Raw genomic sequence first — 17,918 nt, 5'->3', positions numbered from 1 at the left:
GCTCAGTCGGTTGGGCGTCCTACTTCGGCTCAGGTCACGATCTCGCGGTCCGTGAGTTCGAGCCCCGCGTCGGACTCTGGGCTGATGGCTCAGAGCCTGGAGCCTGCTTCCCATTCTGTGTCTCCCTCTCTCTCTGCCCCTCCCCCGCTCATGCTCTGTCTCTCTCTGTCTCAAAAATAAATAAAACGTTAAAAAAATTTTTAAAAAAATGTAAATTGTGGAGAACAAGTCATATAATAACTCAGGGCCAAGGTGAGCTGTCTGGATGGGTGTTAGAGTTGCTCGAAGGCTGGCTCCATGGGCTTGCCACATGTGAGTTACACAGAGCCCTGTGCTGGGGTTTGATGCTCTGGTCTTGCTATCTTGACATTTTTAATTTTTGAATAGAGGGTCCTGCATCTTTCTTTTGGCCCGGGCCTTGCAGTTATGTAGCTGGTCCTGATGTGGTGTCCCAGCTGACCAGGAAAAGCTCGCGGTAGAGGGTTTGGCCGGGCAGAGAGCTGGGCCAGAACTCATGAGGATGTGGCCATCCTGGCGTCAAGCCTGGTGTGGCGCTGCGGACTGCTCAGGAAACTGGAGGAGGAAGGGGTCGGGGGTGTGGCATTTGGAACTCAAGCTGTGCCCCACTTTGAGGAAGCAGTGGTTCTGGAGGTGGAGCCTGCATGGGGGCCTGGGCTGCCTGTGTGCCCCAGTGCCCTTGCATGCCTCCCCAGGGAGGCCCAGGAGAGCCACGTGGAAAGGTGGCCTGGCCTTGCTTTGCTGCACTAGAGTCCTTCTCCTTTCTGGAATGTGGTAGGTGGATATCTCATAGGGCTGCTGAGAAGGCCCAAGGAGAAAAAGGATGAACAACAGCTGTGTAATCAGCATCTTCCCTGGGCAGAGCCCAGTGTCTGGCATCGGAGGACCCTTGTTTGGTGTTTGGTGAAGTGTTGGGGCCCAGAGCCTATTCTTAGTGGTCCAGCTAATAATCGTCTGTTGGTGGACAGCGTCTAAGCCATCCAGGAAGCATAGCCCAGGGTTTGTTCTCCAGGGACACATGGTCTCTATAGAAGAGGAGATATTTACACAAAGTCTCTCCCCCCTTCTGCTCCCTGACACACTAGGGCTCGAAGTCCACTTCTCCCTCTACTGATTGTCTGTGTCTCCTAAACAAATTTCTCGACCTGTCTGGGCCCCTGCAGCACAGCATGGCTGGCAGGGTGGACATAAAGTGTGCAGGGCAAGGGCCCGGGTCAGTGCCTGGCATGCCATGAAGGGACATCGTTACTGTTCCTAGGAATCCATTCTGTGCTTTGGGAGGTCAGAGAACCAAGGGGACACCTGGACCAGCAGGGCTGGGGAGGAGGTACTCGTCCTGGAACCACAGATGGGACAGAGAGAGCAGGGGGAGGATGCGTGTGTGGTGTGTTTAGAGTGAGCGGAAGGTGAAGCCTGAAACTCATGTTGCATCACAGAGAACCCCATGCCCTGTGGCCCCATGCTGTTGTGCCTTTGCGTTGCCAGGCTGGTGGAGGGGCTCTTGCAGCTGACTTCTTACACTGGGCCCGCCTCATGAGGCCCCACGGCGTGCTGATCTGGGGCCAAGCAGGGTTCAGGGCTCCCAGGGAGAGAGGCCTGGCCTCTGCTCTCCCCGGCCCTGGTATGCACCCTCTTACTGGGACTCTCCTCCTCTGTTCTGTCTGTCGGTGTCTGGTGTCCCTGTCCAGTCTTCCTTCTCTCTCTGTAACACAGGGAAAGGTGGGACTAAGCCCTGGTATAGTGGCACTCGCCCACTCTCTCCTACTCTCCTCAGCAGAAACGCTGTCAGGCTCAGCTGTTGGAGCAGTGTGATGAGTGACCATGGGCAAATTTCTTCACCCCTCTGGTCCTCAGTTTCCTCAGGAATACAGTTGGTATAACTTGGCGTTGTCAGGAGGTGAGGCCGTGCTGGAAAGGGTCGATAGTCGCTCTCTGCTGAGGACACGCCAGGGCAGGGTGCTTGCTGTATGTCCCCCTGAGTGCTGGCAGAACCAGCTGTGCATGTCAGGAAACTGTCCTCAGAGGTGAAGTGCACCTGAGTGCCTGGCTGCTGGTTCCTTGCGTAGTGAACAAGAAGTGTGGACAGGGTGGCTGTCCCTTTAGGTAGTCCTGTGGACTGTGGGGGACACAGGTGGGCACAGGGAGGCCTGTCCACCACCTTGGATACAGTGGGCTGTGGGGTTGTGGGTGGTTTGTGCAAAGTACGGACAGGCCAGATCTTGTGAATATTAAGGGTGCTGACGTTTACCATGCACTCACCATGCCCTGGTATCCTGAGTAGGTATGCGCTCGGCACCCCCGGCTTGCAGAAGCAGAAAGAGAGCTTCAGCATCTCTCTGGATGTGCCTTCCAGACAGCCTGGCTCCAGAGCCCCACAGCCTCGAGCTGGGCACTTTCCAACTCTCCCTGCACCCCAGTGGAATCATGGGGGCCTGGACCACAGGGATCTTGACTGGCCCCCCATCTGCCATCTTCCCTAAATGGAGACCCTACTGTGACCCTTTAATTCCATCTGTATGGACCTGGTTAATCCGATGAACCCATCCTGAGACTTTAAGACCTAGCTTTCTGGTTTTAGGACTGTGACGGCATCCCGCAAAGGTGACGCTATTGACAGGTATTTGGGAAACGCCAGTTTTCCTTCCTTCTCAGTGCACTTGTCCCAGTTTATTCACAACGTGGTAAACATATGGTTGTCATCCTGGCCTCACTGGATAGAAAAAAAGTCAGTAGTCTAGAATTTGGGTACGTTTCAAATATATTTTATTACTTTTCTTTTTGTCTTAGAAAGAATATGAAACCTGCATGCAATGCTAATGGTTTCTGACACATGCATAGCATATGACACAGCAGTACAACGAGGCATATACCAAAGGGGCAGTGTGCGGAGGGGGCGTTCTTAAGAGTCTGTGTACAAAGGAAAGGGCGTGGGGTCGCCGTAGCTTTCAAGAGAGGACTGTGCTGTTTAACGCTGAAGAATTACACGGGGCGTTACAGGTAGGATGCTTCCGTACTGCGTGTTCTGCCACCAGGAGGGAAAGAAACATGCTTTGAAGGTTCTCCATCATCAATAGTGTGTCTGTAGCCGTGTACTGTGCGTGGATTGGTCTCTTTTTAAGTGTTGTTGTAAGGTTTCGCTAACGGTGTTGGGAACTTCGCGTGCTTCCAAAGCAGTAAATACTGAAGCAGTGAACCTTTCACAAGAAGGAGAGAAGACCCAACCCCTTCCTTAAGGGCCCCGTGCTTTGCCATCCCAGAATCTTGGAAATGTTTCCTAGAATACGTAAAAATTAGCCGGGGTGGGGGGTGGGGGGGGGGGTGAAGCACATTTCTGTAGCAGACAAACTTGAGTCCCTCACACAACAGATGCAGAGAGATTGGCTTCTGCTTGCCCGGTGACAGGGTCCACTGTGGCGTCCCCCCAAGGCTGTGACCAACCGTGAGCCCAGGAGAGCCCGTGGCAGCTGTGTGGAGGCGCCAGGACCTCTGAGCGGAAGCGTCCCGCATTAGCAATGGAGCAACGCTGCTATGAAATGTTTCAACCAAGCTCTGTGTTCCTCCCAGGCGCTTATAAAGCTCAGATGTAGTGATGTCTGGACAAATACAAAAAAGCATTTTTTTTTTTTTTTTTTTTTTTTTTTTTACAAAGGAAAGGCATGAGTTTCCCCCCTTTCGGTAAAAAGCAGTGTGTGATGAAGTCTGGAGCACAAGAGAGAAGGGTCTCACATCTGGAAGCCTTTCGCACACAGCTATAAAATGTAAAAACTGACCCTTGGTAAAAAGTGCTTTGTAACAATATATAATTTGTGTCTTATGCCTGTGAGAAAGAGAAGGTTTGTTTTTTATCTGCAGAGTCCTTTGCTCGTCTCCCAGCTGGTGTGAAGTTTTCCTATGAGGGATTTTTCACCCTACTCTTCGTAGACCCTGGGAAGAGAAAACACCCACGTTAAGTGGCTCAGGACATGACACAGGGCGGGGGCTAAGCTGCTTCATCCCTGCCTTCGGGAGTGCCCCTCCCGGGAAGGCAGGAGCTTGAGACAAGTAGGAGGGAGGGGGGACACCTCAGAGGAGGTCATCGCATGGACCTCAAAATCTTACCCGAATCTGGCTTTGTGCATTCTCAACCTCTGCAATCCTCAAAGCCCTATGGAGGAAGCCCTCTCTATATATGAGGAAACTGAGGCACAAGGGACTTAAGATTTGCCCAACGAACACTGAATGTCCATGGTGGGAATGAGGTCTGTGTCCAGCATGAGCAGGGATGGGGCAGGGGAGGACAGGGCATCCCATCCTTCAACTCAGGCTTGTATCTTCCCTTGTGTTTTGCCCAGAGAATGCATGTCTTCCAGAAAAATGCTAGTTCTAGAAGCTGCTGCCTAAAGACTGAAGGGTGGTTAGTGGGGCTGGGGCCTGTCCCAGAGGCCTGTGGTTCCAGGTCACTTCCTTTTAGTGGTTGTAGGACCTGCATGACCTCCCCCCCTCCCCTCACCTCCCAGACTGTCTCTATTTCAGATCTTAAATCCCTTCTGTTCTGCCCCATGGCTGTTTCAGGGCCATGCTTCGTACTCAGACAGCCCACCCATTCCTCTGCCTCATACCTTGTTTCGGAGTAAGACCACCTGACTGTATTCCGCCCAATGCTGCTGCTTCCCGTGGCAGCCGGGAGCTCTGGGCTCTCAGATGCGGAGCTGCTAGGCTGGCTCCACAGACCAGCAGCTGCTGGGCCTGCCAGCAGCCCCCAGGACTAGCCTGGGCCGGCCTGCTGGCATCTCCTTCCTGCACCCTACATTTAGCATTCTCTTGCTGTCTCTGCAAAGGGGACTTCACGGTAGTTTCTTTCTCTCCATTCTACATTCGTGGAGACATTTCCAGCCTTTTACAGGGGGAGGGGAGGTGGGGAGGGCAAGAGATCGTCCCCTTCCTCTCCCAGGATGCCTCGGCCTCCCTAGAAAGAGGATGAATTCATTTTGTAATGAAGCCACGGTAGGCTTGGTCACCGAGTGGCTCTCCTCACTGGAATTTGCAGATCTAAAAAGAGCAGGGCTGCGTTGTCCCATGCCTGCCTCCCCGTCGTCAGAGCCATGGCCCAGGTGGAGGGCTGAGGGACAAAGTGTGTGCATCGCCCGAGTGTCTGCCCTCAGTCCTGTGCAGACAGTCTCAGCCCCCTTCACAGACTGGCCCTGCATTTAGCCCCATTCCACTTGGATGACGCAGGGCCTGGAGAATGGCAGTGGACAGGACGGGTCCTGCTTTGGCCACGTGAGCTGCCTGCCCTGACCGGAAAGAGGGCTTCATTCCCATCAGATGCACAGAAAATAACCTCTTGCTCTCATCAGTTTCTATTTCAAGCAGTTGCAGACGAGGCGGTTTCGGAGGCAGTGCAAAGGGCTCAGATAGTGGGGTTGGGCCTGAGTGTGGGCTGTGGGGGAGCCGGTCATGGGCTGAACCTCGAGTGGAAGGGCTGGGGAGGGGGGAGCAACGGGAGGGGTGGCTCGGGCAGCCGCTCCAGGCAGGGAGAAGGTGACCTTGGGAGGCCTGGCTTTCTGCCATGTGCTCCCAGGGAAGTCACTCCCCATTTCCACTTCGCCCTGGTTTCCCTCTCTGCAGAATGGGGTGCTGGGCCCAGCTCCCGAGGAAGTCCCCTCTGTGTGTGTGTGCACATATATACGCACGCTATATAGGTACAGGTGTAGACAGGCTCTGAGTGGGGGAAGAGTAGGTGTGCCCTGGGACACGCTCACTTTTATGTGGTATGGGGAAACAGGGAACTTGCCAGACGTGGGACCACAGGAGATCAGAGATGGAGAGTGGCCTTCTGATTGTGGAAACAGAACCCAGAGAGGACAGGGGTCTGGTTCACAGCTCTGGTCATCTGGCCACTGCTGCCCCCTGAGATTAACAGTGGCTCTGATTTTAAAGGGTCAAGTCCAAGGTCCCTCCCTGCACCTGCTTGGGAGGGAGTCTGTCAGCTTTCTGGGCAGCAGGGGACACGGGGGCCCCTTGAGGGAAGGAAGTGTTTGTTGGTAAGGTATTGTCCTCATCGTGTGGTGGGGGGTACCCCGTGTTACAGTTAATAAACACAGTTACTTAAGTGGTCGTGTTTCACCACACAAGAGTCCCAGAGAGCCATGCCAGCCTCTTGCCCGTTCACTTGACAGAGGGAAACTGAGGGTCAGAGAACTTAGGTTGCTTTAAAAAGAAGAGGAATTGAGACTACAGCTTAACACGTTAGCATGGTGCAAACTTTAGTTCACGAAAGGATAACTTTTCGATGCTTACAGTTGTCCAAGGGAGCAAGGGCCTGCTTTGTGAAGCGGCGAGTTCCTTACCCCATGGGGTTATGTGAACAGGCTTGGCTCTCTGCTCGCCGTGGCTACTGTGGTGGGTGTTCACCCCTTCGACGATGCTAGAGGAGCTGGCTGGGGTCTGAGACCTGGGGCTGGTGGGAAGCTAGGTGTGAGGAGGTGGGGGCATGCATACCTGCGTTTCTCGTTCCAGGCGTTGTACCACTTGATGAACCGCTTGGTGCTCTGCAGCTTGGGGTGCAGGCAGTGCTCCTGACCCCGGTACCTGGACACGCTCTTGGTGGTGATGCTGAAACGGAGCAGCGTGGGGTGCAGGATTGAGGAGGCTGAATGGCAGCCCCTCAGTGTGGCCTGTGGGCCGCCCTGGTCTGTCCCAGTCAGGGAGGGCCCTGAAAGAATGTGGCCTCCTCCCTCCTGTCAGGGGAACGCGCCCTGGTGCTCACTGCCTGGCTGCCTCTTTGGAAGGTTCTGGGTGTCCCCTTAGTCTCCGATTTCACATACAGTTTAACCCTGTATGGAGTGATTGGCTCTCACTTCTCCCCTGGAGTTCTTAGGGTCTGGGATAGTATCCCCTCCCCCACAAGGCTGTTGCCTACAGGGCTCATGCCTCCCTTGGAGAACAAAGCTCTGGGGACTCTTCCAGCTCCTCTAAACCTAGGATTGGAGAGGTGGAGAGAGCTAATATCAGCAAGGGGCACACGCCGAGACCCCTTTCCTTGGGTACAAGGAACTTGCTCGCGGCAGGGCTCAGACATGCCCTGCACATGGGTGGTCTCTGTCTGACCCTTCAAACCCCAGCACCCCTTGATCCTCTGAAGTCTGTCCCGGGGCTGGGACATGACGGATCCTGAAGTTAAGTCTTGCTGGCCTTGCAGCCCATTTTGATTCCTGAGCCTGAAGTCCCACTTGTCTCAGCCCCCAGCAAGAAAATAAGACCTCCTCCCCTCAGGCCTCTGTCAGCCCATGTGCCAAACCGAGTGGAGGCCCTAGCCGTGCGGCAGAAAAGCAGGTGGCACTGTACAGAGTGTAGGGCCTGGGTGTGAATCCCAGCTCTTTCTGTAGGACCTTGGGTAATTTCTCTTAACCAGTTTGCCCATCTGTAAAATGGGTTTAATAATAGGACCTACCTCTTAGGATTATCGGGTAATGAAAGGGTATAATGTATGCAGAGTGCCTAGCACCTGGTAGACGCAATGTGGAGAATTCCTGTCATTAGTAATTGTCTTGGAAGATGAGATGGCCAAGGAGAAAGAGAAGCCTTAGTGTGTGAGCTCCAGCCTGGGCGGGGAAAGCAGGACTGCTGCCCAGGACTGCCATGCCCCTCTCACCCTGGGCTGGGCCAGGGTGGCAGGATTTTAGGAGGAAGCTTCTGGGTAGGGGAGGAAGGATGGTGTTCCAGAACAAAGGACCACCTAGGGGATGTGGAAAAGTGGAAGGTGAGAGGGAGTGGTCATGGCACAAACAGATGATGGTGGGCTGGGGAATGAGCTGAGGGGGCAAAGAGGGGCAGTTGGAGGCTGGATTGGGAAGAGAAAGAAGGGAGGGAGAGAGGGCAGTTAGGGCCCTGCAGGTTCCCAAAGGTAAAGTGTCAGGGCACATGGGCCAAGTTCTAGATGGGAGCAGGGCCACCAGAAACTGAGTCTCCCTGTTGACAGGGAGAGAAAAACCGAATCTTGCCACCAGAATGGGGGCAGAATATTTCTGGGCAACTTGTTCTCTTCCCTTCTCTGTGCTCAGAGTTTCCAAGGTCCCCCATTGCAGCCTAAGCTTCCTAGAGCAGGGGTGGCTCTTCTGCTAAATGCTGTGGACTGGGCTCTGCCTTCACTGGCCCTCTGAGACCAGTCGCTCCCCGGGTCCTGTCCCTCCTGCTAGGTCTTCAAGCATGGGGCCAGGCTTCCCAGTGCAGTCTGCCTGTTCTCCTCTCCATAGTACTCGGTCACTCTGCGGGAATTTAACCCACTGCTCTCTCTGCCTACAGTGCTGCTTTTGCACTTGAAGTGAAGGGATGTGGGCAAGCCTGATGAAGATGCCCTCCTCAGTTAGGTCACTGTGCAGGCTGGGGATTCCCAATTCTGAAGGTCGGGGCAGCAGGGAAGACACTCAGCCCTCCCACCACAGTCCTTGAGTGCTTGTCACAACACTGGGACTATGAAAATTGGTTGTGGGGTGAAGACATGACGATTTATATTCCCAGCAGTTGCTCAGAAATTCTGGGTCCTGTGTCCCCTCTCCTCAGTGGTTCTGGGGTGCTGAGGGTTCGGGCAAGAGTTCATAGGGCACAAATGGCCCTTTATAATATCTGGAGTCTACTCCCACTTGCAAAGCACACTGGCCTCCCCACCCCACCCCCAGCCTCATCAGAGATTTCTGGGTGACTCAGGGTGAACTGGAAAACTTGCTTTTGTTCAGCGTTTGTGGCTGAAAACCTGCTTTGGCAAAAAGTGCTGGCCCTGCATCTGATCTAGAGACTCTTAGGAGCTTGAGACAGGAGAGGATGTTCAGCCCTTCAGTGCTATGGGCGGGGCAGGGTGTGGGTGAAGGTTTAGGAAGGAGACTGGTGACTGTGTTTGGACCTCCCGAGGCCCCTGCCAGTTTTCACAAGGTTGCGTAAAGCCTTCTCGCACCTGCCTGCTGTCAGTTTCCTCTCTATTCTGAAAAAATTTAGTCGGGAGAAAGAGTAAACCTGTTTATTGAGGGTCCTTTAGAGAAGTCTCTGCACCCCATACCCTGCTTCTCTTTCTCTGCAAGGTCTTGGCACCTGGCCATGGGGTGTGGGGTGGTTCTCAGTACTTAGAGGAGTGCAAACTTAATTTGCTACGTCCCTGTCATCTTCAACCCCCAAGCTGGAAACCATGAAGGACTTGTAGCTCCTCCTTTAGCTTGTGGGAACACTAGCCCCCACCAAAAAAAGATTTTCCGGCAGTTCTTCTGGACTTGCGTCTACTAGGCAAGGGACAGGGGTTGATTTATGTGCCTGGGTAGAAAGGCAGTGGGGTTCGGCTTAAGCCTGGTGGCTTTGCAAATTCCCCTAACTTCAGCCTGACTGTGCAGCCCCCAGGTGGCAGTGTGTGGGGGGAGGTGGGCTGCCTTTGCATACACTGTGCGGAGGCCTTGGGACCATCGGGGCCAGCGGATAGAAGGCCCTTGCCCAGACTGAGAATAAAGTGTGTCCTGTTTCTGGGGGAGGGGAAGAGGGGCCAATGGTCCGTGGCAGACCACGGTAGCTGCTTTGCCAAGGGCTTCCTTCCTGGCCAAGTGCATACTGATGGGGAAACAGTGGTGCTGGACTCAAGTGGTTAATTGGGAAGGCAGAGGAGCAAGGAAACTCCATGTTCTCTCACTCTGTCCCAGTTTTAAAAATATTCTTTGCATCCCCACCAAGCAGGGCTCCAGCCGCATGGCACGTTAACCCCAGCAGATCACTTTGCCCAGCACTGCTCAGGCTCAGGCACCCACAAGAGTCCAGCCAGTGGTGGAGGATCAAGGATCAGTCTCAACATGAAATCGCTAGCAGCCAAAACAGCTGGCTGTGGTCCCCTGGTAGGGAAAAGGCTCTGAAAGGAGGGTTGGGTCTGAGGACTTAAAGAGCATTTGTTTTAATTCTCTCTCCAGCAACAGGAAGGCAACATGCGTCCCAGTTTGGGTGCAAGTTCAATAGTTCTGGGTGAGTTTGGAGCGCTTTCAATCCCGATGCTCTAAAGTTGGCACGACCAGAGCCATTTAACCCTTGATCACCCCAGAATGGTGGGCAGTGCAAGCACCTAGGCTACCCATTTGAATCTTAGCAAGGGTGAACACCCAGAGGCTGTTTCCAGAGAACAGGGCAGTTGTCCCTCTTTCCAAACTCTTTCAGACTGTCATGCCAGCGTCCTAGGGACTTGCTGGGCAATTACAAAGCCTCCTCCAAGGCCTTGCCAAAGGCACAGAGGAATGTCTGTTAGCCCCACCGACCCAGCCCCATGCTGTGCCCCAGCACCGGGTTAAGAGCAGCCCGCACACACGCTCACGGTGAGGAGCCAGAACTCACATAACCATCTTCTCCTCGCAGTGCGGGTACTTTGGCTTCATTTCCAGCTTCTTCACGTCGCTGTATCGAATCTTGGGCCCCTTTCGGGAGCATTTACATTTGGACCCTGGGAGAGAGAGCGACGGGTATCATTCAGCTGCGTGTGCGGTCTCCTGCCCCCCCACCGCCCTAGGTGCCCACCCAGGACCTCGGGGGTCCCTGGAAGCCCAGCATTTGGCGCCCAGGTGCCCCAGGACGGGACGGGACGGCGACAAGAGACCTCCTGGGCACTCACCGTCCACGCGTGCGGCGCACAGCGCCAGGAGCAGCAGGAGTAGCGCGGCGGACAGGAGCCTCATGCTGGCCGGAGGGGCGCGGCGCGGGAGCAGGGACTGGGGAGGGCGCCCGGCCGGCCGGCTCAGCTCTCTCTGCTCGGAGCGCGCCTCCGGCTCTGCTCCGCTCGCTCCCGCTGCGCCCGTCGGTGGGTGCCTGGTGCCGGCTGCGTTCCGCTCTCGGCTCCGCGCTGTCTCCGCAGCCTCCCTCCGCCCGCCCAGGCCTCTTTTAAATCCGCTCCTGCCCTCGCGGCAGCGAGCTCATTAATATGCAGAACCACTCGGTGACTCACTGAGATTTCTCAACGAGGTGGGGGGAGGAGACCTTCCCCGCCCCGGGACCGCGATCTCCGCGGCGCACACTGGGAGCCACGCGCGCACACACCCATTCATACCCGCTGCCCTCTTGCTTCTATACACACTTGCACACCCAGACTCCAGCCCGCGCACACCGCCAGTGCCCCGGCGGTACCGGCTGTTCCGACACTTTAGAGGCTGCTTAAGGGCGCTGCTTTTCTGAATCGCATGGTTCCCTCTGGCCAGACAAGCATGCTGTCCTGAGCTGCTGAGAGACCCAGGCCCGCGGCCCAGATCTTCTGAGAACTGAAAGAGTTTTGGAACAGGTGCCAGGTGTGAGTGCCAGGAGGCCTGACTCCTAGGGCGTGAGTTGTCCCTGTTGGGCCAGCAGCCTTGGTGGCCAGAGCACAAGGCCAGGTCTGGAGGGAGGTTGCCATAGGTTGTACAGGAGCAAAGTCATTGCCTGTGGTCACTGCGGCTGGCTCAAAGGATGCGCCCGAGGGATTTTTGGTCACTCTGAGAGGAAGACTTCCTAAAGTTGGTACATGGCTGTGTGAGCTGCCTGCGGAGTGCTGAGAACCAGCCAGGGGTTCCTTGCTGTCGTACCATTCTCTAAAGGCTCTGCCCAGCAGGGACACATGGCAGTGGTAACCATTTGGACAAAGTTCATGTTCCAGACATATGCCAGGCTCTGTGGCGTAGTGTTGTGGGCCAAGGCAGGGCAACAGAGATTCCTGCTGCATCACTTACCAGTGCAAGTGACCTCACTACTCTGAGCCTTCATTGTGCCTTCTGTAAAGCAGGAGTGTCACAGTGCATGTCACAGGGTGGCTGTGAGAGGTGTGGAAGATCAGACGTGTAAAGTGTCCGACAGAATGCCCGACCCATAGTTGGTGCCCAGGAAATCTTACCTATCGATATCATTATAGTATGTATTTTAACCTATGTTATTTTGATTCTTATAAATCATTTTCCAAGTTGGTGTTTTCATTCTTTTTTTGACAGGCATGGGAACAGGTTTAGAGAGAAAAAATAACTGGTCTAAGATCACAGAGCCAGGTGGCTAGGTCAGGAGGGGCTGGAGAATTGGGGCTCCAGCCTCTGGGCTACCCTGCCTCCCTCAGGCACTTGGGGAAGTGCTTCCTTCTTAGACCCAGCAACAGGGGATGGAGTATCTCGGGCTCCAAGGGTCCCTGGGCTTGGCTCCCAGGCCAGAGCTGAAGCCAGGGCAGAAACTGCCAGGTTCTTCCAGCTCACACAGCTCTGTGCTGTCAGCCCAGCAACTCCCTGGGGGTGCAAGTACCCAAAGGGGGTCCTGGGAGGATGGGGAGGGCAGGCTGCTGGGGACAAAGTGGAAAATTGTACCGTCTCTTCCCAGTTTGAGCTCCTTGGCTACCTGGAGGGGATGCTGAGCCATGAAGGGCCAGCAGAGCTTATGAGCTGGCTTCAGGCCATGTCCTGAGTCCTGTGCATGCAGTTGGATTTGTACTTGAAGCAAGGCGAACCGCTGGACATGTGGGTTTATCTAGAAGATGAGACCAAGGGAGTGATTTGGGGCAATAGCATTACTTTTCAAAATGTTTAGTCTTTCAAAAAAAATTTTGGTACAAAACCAAAATGTTACAGAAAAATCAGAAAACACAAGCAGAGGAAAACATAAAAGAACACACTTGCACCCACTCAGAGGTCTACACCAAAATGCTAACAGTGTTATCTTTCCCAGCACTTTTGTGTTTGCTTGCATGCATGTGCACAGGTGTGATCAGTGTGTGTGTCCTGTTTGAAAACCCATTTGTTTTACCTGTCTCTGTATCGTCAACATTCTCCCATATGACGGGTTTTGCTTCTACAGTCTCTCTTTAATGGCATCATATATGGTCACCTAGCATTGTGGCTGAGAGCTCAGTGTCTCCATGTCAGACTGCCTGGGTGTGAGTCCTACTACCAGCTCTGTGACCTGGGGCAAATGACTTCACTCTTTTCAATGCTGATTTTCTAACCTGTGAGGTTGTGATGATAATGGGACCTATGGCAGAAGGAGAATTAAATGAGATGGTGCATGAAAAGCTTTTCATGTGGTCCCTATAACAGAGTAAGTGCTCAGTAAGTGCTATGGATTGTTGCCATTATTTTGGGTGCAGCCCGGTCCACTGTACAGATGTACTGTAATTACTTTAAGTAATTATTCTTTGCTAAATGTTTAGATTGTCTTCAACCATGTTCTCTCAGTGGCGTGTGACATATACTCTTGTAGCTCAATTTTGGGGCAGCACTTTATTTTTTTTTATTTATTTTTTCAACGTTTATTTATTTTTTTGGGGACAGAGAGAGACAGAGCATGAACGGGGGAGGGGCAGAGAGAGAGGGAGACACAGAATCGGAAACAGGCTCCAGGCTCCGAGCCATCAGCCCAGAGCCCGACGCGGGGCTCAAACTCACGGACCGCGAGATCGTGACCTGGCTGAAGTCGGACGCTCAACCGACTGCGCCACCCAGGCGCCCCTGGGGCAGCACTTTAAAAATTGATCGTGTCTCAGAATCACTGGGCCATTGGGGCATGCTCATCTAAGGCTTTTAATACAAATTTCGCTTCAAAAAATATAATCCATTTTATTTTTCACAAGGAATTTCTTACCTGCCAAGGTTTCTCAGAGCATGTGACATAGATTTTTAAATTAACAATGCTGATTAGGTAAGTGGGATCTGACAGCATCAGGGATCATGGGCACCGAGCTTTTGTAGGAAAAACTAGTTGGCCCTAAACATACGGACCAGTTTCCCAACTTCCAGGGCCAGACTAGAGGTCAGACCACCCATTGTTTTGCCCCCAGTTGTACTCCGTAGACTAGTAGACTACGTATGCTCATCTTTTGTTTGCAAAATACAGCCATGTGTTTTTGCAAGCACAGCTCACTCCTGTTTGTGTGAGTTCTTCGGGGGGCCATGGGTAGAGGAGAGGATGGGGGCCTCCTGCTGCCAGCCTGTCTGTGGATGATGCTGCTCAACTGGGAGAGAGAGGGGGGTGTTGACCTTTGACTTGCCTTTTGGGTGCAGACTCTCCCAAACTCATGTGGGGGTCTTTGAGCAGGTGGAGGAGGCAGGGTGAGGTGGATAAGGGTGAGGCAGTTCTGTGCACAGTGGCCCTAATTCTGGGGTGATCCCTGGGGTGTGATGAAGGACCACACACACATTCTGCCCTTTGGGGCATAGTCTGGTGTGTGTGTGTGTGTGTATGTGTGTGTGTGTGTGTGTGTGTGTGTGTGTGTGTGTAGGTGCCTGCAGCTATTTATGGTCAGGCTGGCTTCTGTGGAAGGGGTACATGCAACGTGTGGGGGACACAGAGGTGGGAGGAAATAGAAGCAGGAAACCATTCCTTGAGGGAGTGGAAAATTGGCTGACCTAGGGATTTCCATATTTATTCTGTTCACAGTGATTGAGCACCCACTGTGTTCCAGGCTCTGTGCAAGGTGCTGGGGATAAGGTGAACAGAGGAGGGATGCGCCTGTCCCCAAGGGGTTCAGAGTGTAGTGGGGAAGATGGACGTTAATCAGACAACCAGAAATGCACCTGAAATTGCTGCAGAGCTAGATGTGATGAAGGGAAGCTGATGCTATGGGCCTCACCAGGGGATCTGACCAGGTGGGGAGGTGGGGATGGCTTCCCAGAGGAAATGTCCACCGGGCTGCAGTCTGAAGGATAAGGAGGAGTTAACCAGGTGGTAATGGCAGGGGACCATTCCTGCCCCCTTGTAGTCTGTGCTCCTCACACAGTGATCTCCTGTAGGTAAACCCCTGCTTAATGCCCAACTGGCTCCTGATTTCACCCAGAGTCCAAGCCAGTCCCTGCCAGTGCCCCGTCCCCTCGTGACCATCCGCCATTCTCCCCTTGGCCATGCTCTACCACAGTGCCTTGTCTTCTCTGTCAGACATGCCGAGCCTGGCCCCATCTTGGGATCTTGTGCTTGCTGACCCCTCTGCCCAAACTACTGTTCCCCACGTGTTGGCAGGTGGCTCCTCTGTACAGAAGTCTCAGCCGGAATAGTCACTCTTCAGAGTCAGTCACACCAGCACTCTCACAGTCACTCTCTATGCCACGGTATATTTTACTTTTTACATTGTATGTGCAACAACCTCACACTGTACTATGTTCAGTTCATTTGGGAGTGTGTTGTGGGTCATCTTCTGGTCTGCTGGTTCCATGAAGGTAGAGTCTCTGTCTTTCTTGCTCATCCTCAGTAAATCTAGGCTGTGTAGACTACAAGGTCGGGGTCGGGGGGTGGGGGGGAAGAGTGTGTGTGTGTGTGTGTTTATGTGTTTGCGAAGGGAGTGGGTAAGGGTGGCCATTAGCAAGGCCACGTTCTGAGGAAGGCCAGTTCTTCCCAGTGCATTTGCTTCAGAAAAGTGTTTGCCGGAGGGAGGAGGAGGTGACTGAGCAGGAGTGTGGGATTCCAGGAAACCCCACAGGTGTCAGGGCACCACCTCATAGATCCGCTGAGCAGGTAGATCCTAAGTGGTCAAGGCTGGTTTCCTGTCCAGGGAGCGGAGAGACAACATTTCCTGTGGTGAGATCAGTGTGCCTTTCTCTGAGTGTCGCCCCCACCCTGTGGGACCCTGGGCAACCAGTTGCCTCCTCTTTGCTGGCTCTCTTTTAGCACAGTTCTGCATAGTGACCCCCCCTCCCCAGGGCCTCATTCTGAGAGAGAGGGGGATGCAGGCTGAGGTTTCCTGAGGACAACTCTTGGTTTTATTCTTTATACTTGGAATGGTTAGGGCAGCTGAGCAATTAAGCCTACAGGAAATGGTTCAGGGGGTAGCCAGGCAGTGTTGAATTAGGCCTCAGGCAGCCTTGTGGAGCAGAGGGGCCCTGACTCCAGTGGGTAACTGAGAGTGTTGTGTGTTCCCCCAAGCATGCTACAAGATGCTTGCAGCAAATATGACAGACGAACCATTAGCATTCACCCTGCCATTTATTTATTCAGCACCACCTCACTGGAGACAAACATCTTCACTATATCAAGAACACAAACAAAGATATTTTCAAAGGAGGCCCTAATAAATAAATGAGCAAAGGACAGACATCAAAGGGCAATTCAGGGGAAAAAGAAAGAAAAGCAATTATTAACCAACTCATGAAAGAATGTGCATCTTCATTAGCAATCAAGGAAAACCACATTAATGCTGCAGTATCATGGCATTTTGGTTTGGGTCCTACCAGATAATGAATATTTAAATTTTTTAAATGTTTTATTTTTGAGAAAGAGAGAGAGAGAGAGTGAGAGTATGAGCAGTGGAGGGGCAGAGAGAGAGAGAGAGAGAGAGAGAGAGAGACAGACACGGCATCTGAAGCAGGGTCCAGGCTCTGAGCTGTCAGCATAGAGCTTGACATAGGGCTTGAACTCACAATGTGAGATCATGACCTGAGTTGAAGTTGGATGCTCAACTGGTTGAGCCACCCAGGCACCCCATGAATATTTATTTTAAATAGTAATATCCAAAGCAATTGGATAAAGGGAGGGAGCAGAACTCAGCATCCCTGGTGGGACTACAAATTGGTACAAGATTTTGAGAAATTATATTTATGGTATGTATCCAGAGTGTTTGAAATAAACTACTTTTTCCCCATTAACCCACTTCAGTTCTGTTTAAACAGCTGATAAGGGAGAAAGGCTACGTGCAAGTAAGGAGTTAACCTAAAGGCCCAACAATGGGACGTTGGTTAAGTAAACAGTGAAAGCTCTGAATGAAATATTATACTGGTGTAAAGACTCCTGATTATAGAATCTGTGGAATTTCGCAGAGTAAATGCTTATGCAGTAAGGAGAGACAACACAAGGTCGTGTAAACACCGTGATTGCAAATATCTAAGGCAGCAACCGCTATGTAAAGCATGACAAAGTAAGAGATACAAACATCACCCTCTTTGAGTGGTGGGACTTTGGGCATCTTGTAAAGGGTTCCCTACTTGCTTTCCAGTTTGTTTGAATGTTCTTAGTATGAAAGGGACTCAAGAGCATTCAGATGAGGCGGTGCGGCCTAGGGAAGTCTTAGCTCCACTTTGTGGGACAGTAGGCTCTCCTGCCCTGCGGCCAGCACTGCACAAGCAGCACGTACCTACCGTTCTTGGTGGTGTGGGTGAGGCCCGTGATGAGGGCTCGTGCCCCGTCTTCACAGCTGTCCATACTTTTCGCAGCACAGCTCGCTGGCCTGTCCCCGCAGGCCTCACCCGGCCTAGTCCTGCTTTGTGTCCTCCTTCTCCATTCCTGCTTCATGTTCACAGCAGGGTGCTGGCCTCTCCCCCAGGCCTCTGGGAAGGGAGCCCTGTCTCCTGACCTGGGTCTGGGAACTGCCTCTCACTGGTTGCACTGTAGCCGAGTCCCCGTCCCTCCAGCCACACCCTCTCTTCCTCAGTTTCTTAAAAACTGCAACTCAAGCTCCTTTGCTGGCTGTCTGTTCCATCTGAAGGCTTCTGCCCCGGCCGTTGGCCAGGTTGATCACTGCTTTGCCTTCTTAACCTGCAAAGATGTCATTTCACAGGGAAGCCTTCCCAGACCATGCACACCTGCCCCTCCCTTACCCTGTCCCGATCTGAGAGAGGTTACTGCTGTCGGCCTTCATGGTCTATAGACCCATTTCTCTTTGGCACCACTCCACACACCTACAAAGGTTCATTCAAGGTTTCCCCATCCGTCCATGCGCTTCAGAGGACCTTCTTGTCCTAGCAGGAATCCAGGGACTGCCCCACAGCAGGTGCTGAATGAATGAATGAGTGAATGAGTGATGAACAAATTACTGTAGATCACCGTTTACCGCAGTCTGGTGAATTAGAGTCAGACTTCTTGGTTTAGAATCCTAGTCTACCACAGTGTGCCTCCCTGTGCCTTTGCTTCCTTACCTGTAAAAAGAGGGTAGCGGGGCACCTGGGGGGCTCAGTCAGTTAAGAGTCCGACTTTGGCTCAGGTCA

The 17,918-nt window shown here is 53.1% G+C and overlaps 1 protein-coding gene across 1 annotated transcript; it reads right to left on the bottom strand.

Annotated features, from left to right (window-relative positions):
* Positions 1 to 2,764: 2,764 nt before the first annotated feature.
* On the bottom strand, positions 2,765 to 10,853 carry CXCL14 (C-X-C motif chemokine ligand 14). The gene is made up of 4 exons (XM_086703609.1): positions 10,625 to 10,853; positions 10,351 to 10,456; positions 6,499 to 6,612; positions 2,765 to 3,942 (listed from the first exon to the last, which is right to left on the bottom strand). The coding sequence occupies exons 1-4, from the start codon at positions 10,686 to 10,688 to the stop codon at positions 3,927 to 3,929; spliced, it is 300 nt and encodes a 99-aa protein (XP_086559735.1). The 5' UTR covers positions 10,689 to 10,853; the 3' UTR covers positions 2,765 to 3,926.
* Positions 10,854 to 17,918: the final 7,065 nt, after the last annotated feature.

The sequence above is a fragment of the Puma concolor genome, chromosome A1, assembly GCF_028749965.1.
Source record: "Puma concolor isolate L17-30 chromosome A1, mPumCon1.1.hap2, whole genome shotgun sequence".
Lineage (NCBI taxonomy): Eukaryota > Metazoa > Chordata > Mammalia > Carnivora > Felidae > Puma > Puma concolor.
Note: the sequence above shows the minus strand (reverse complement) of the source record. Positions and strands in the feature narration are given on the sequence as shown.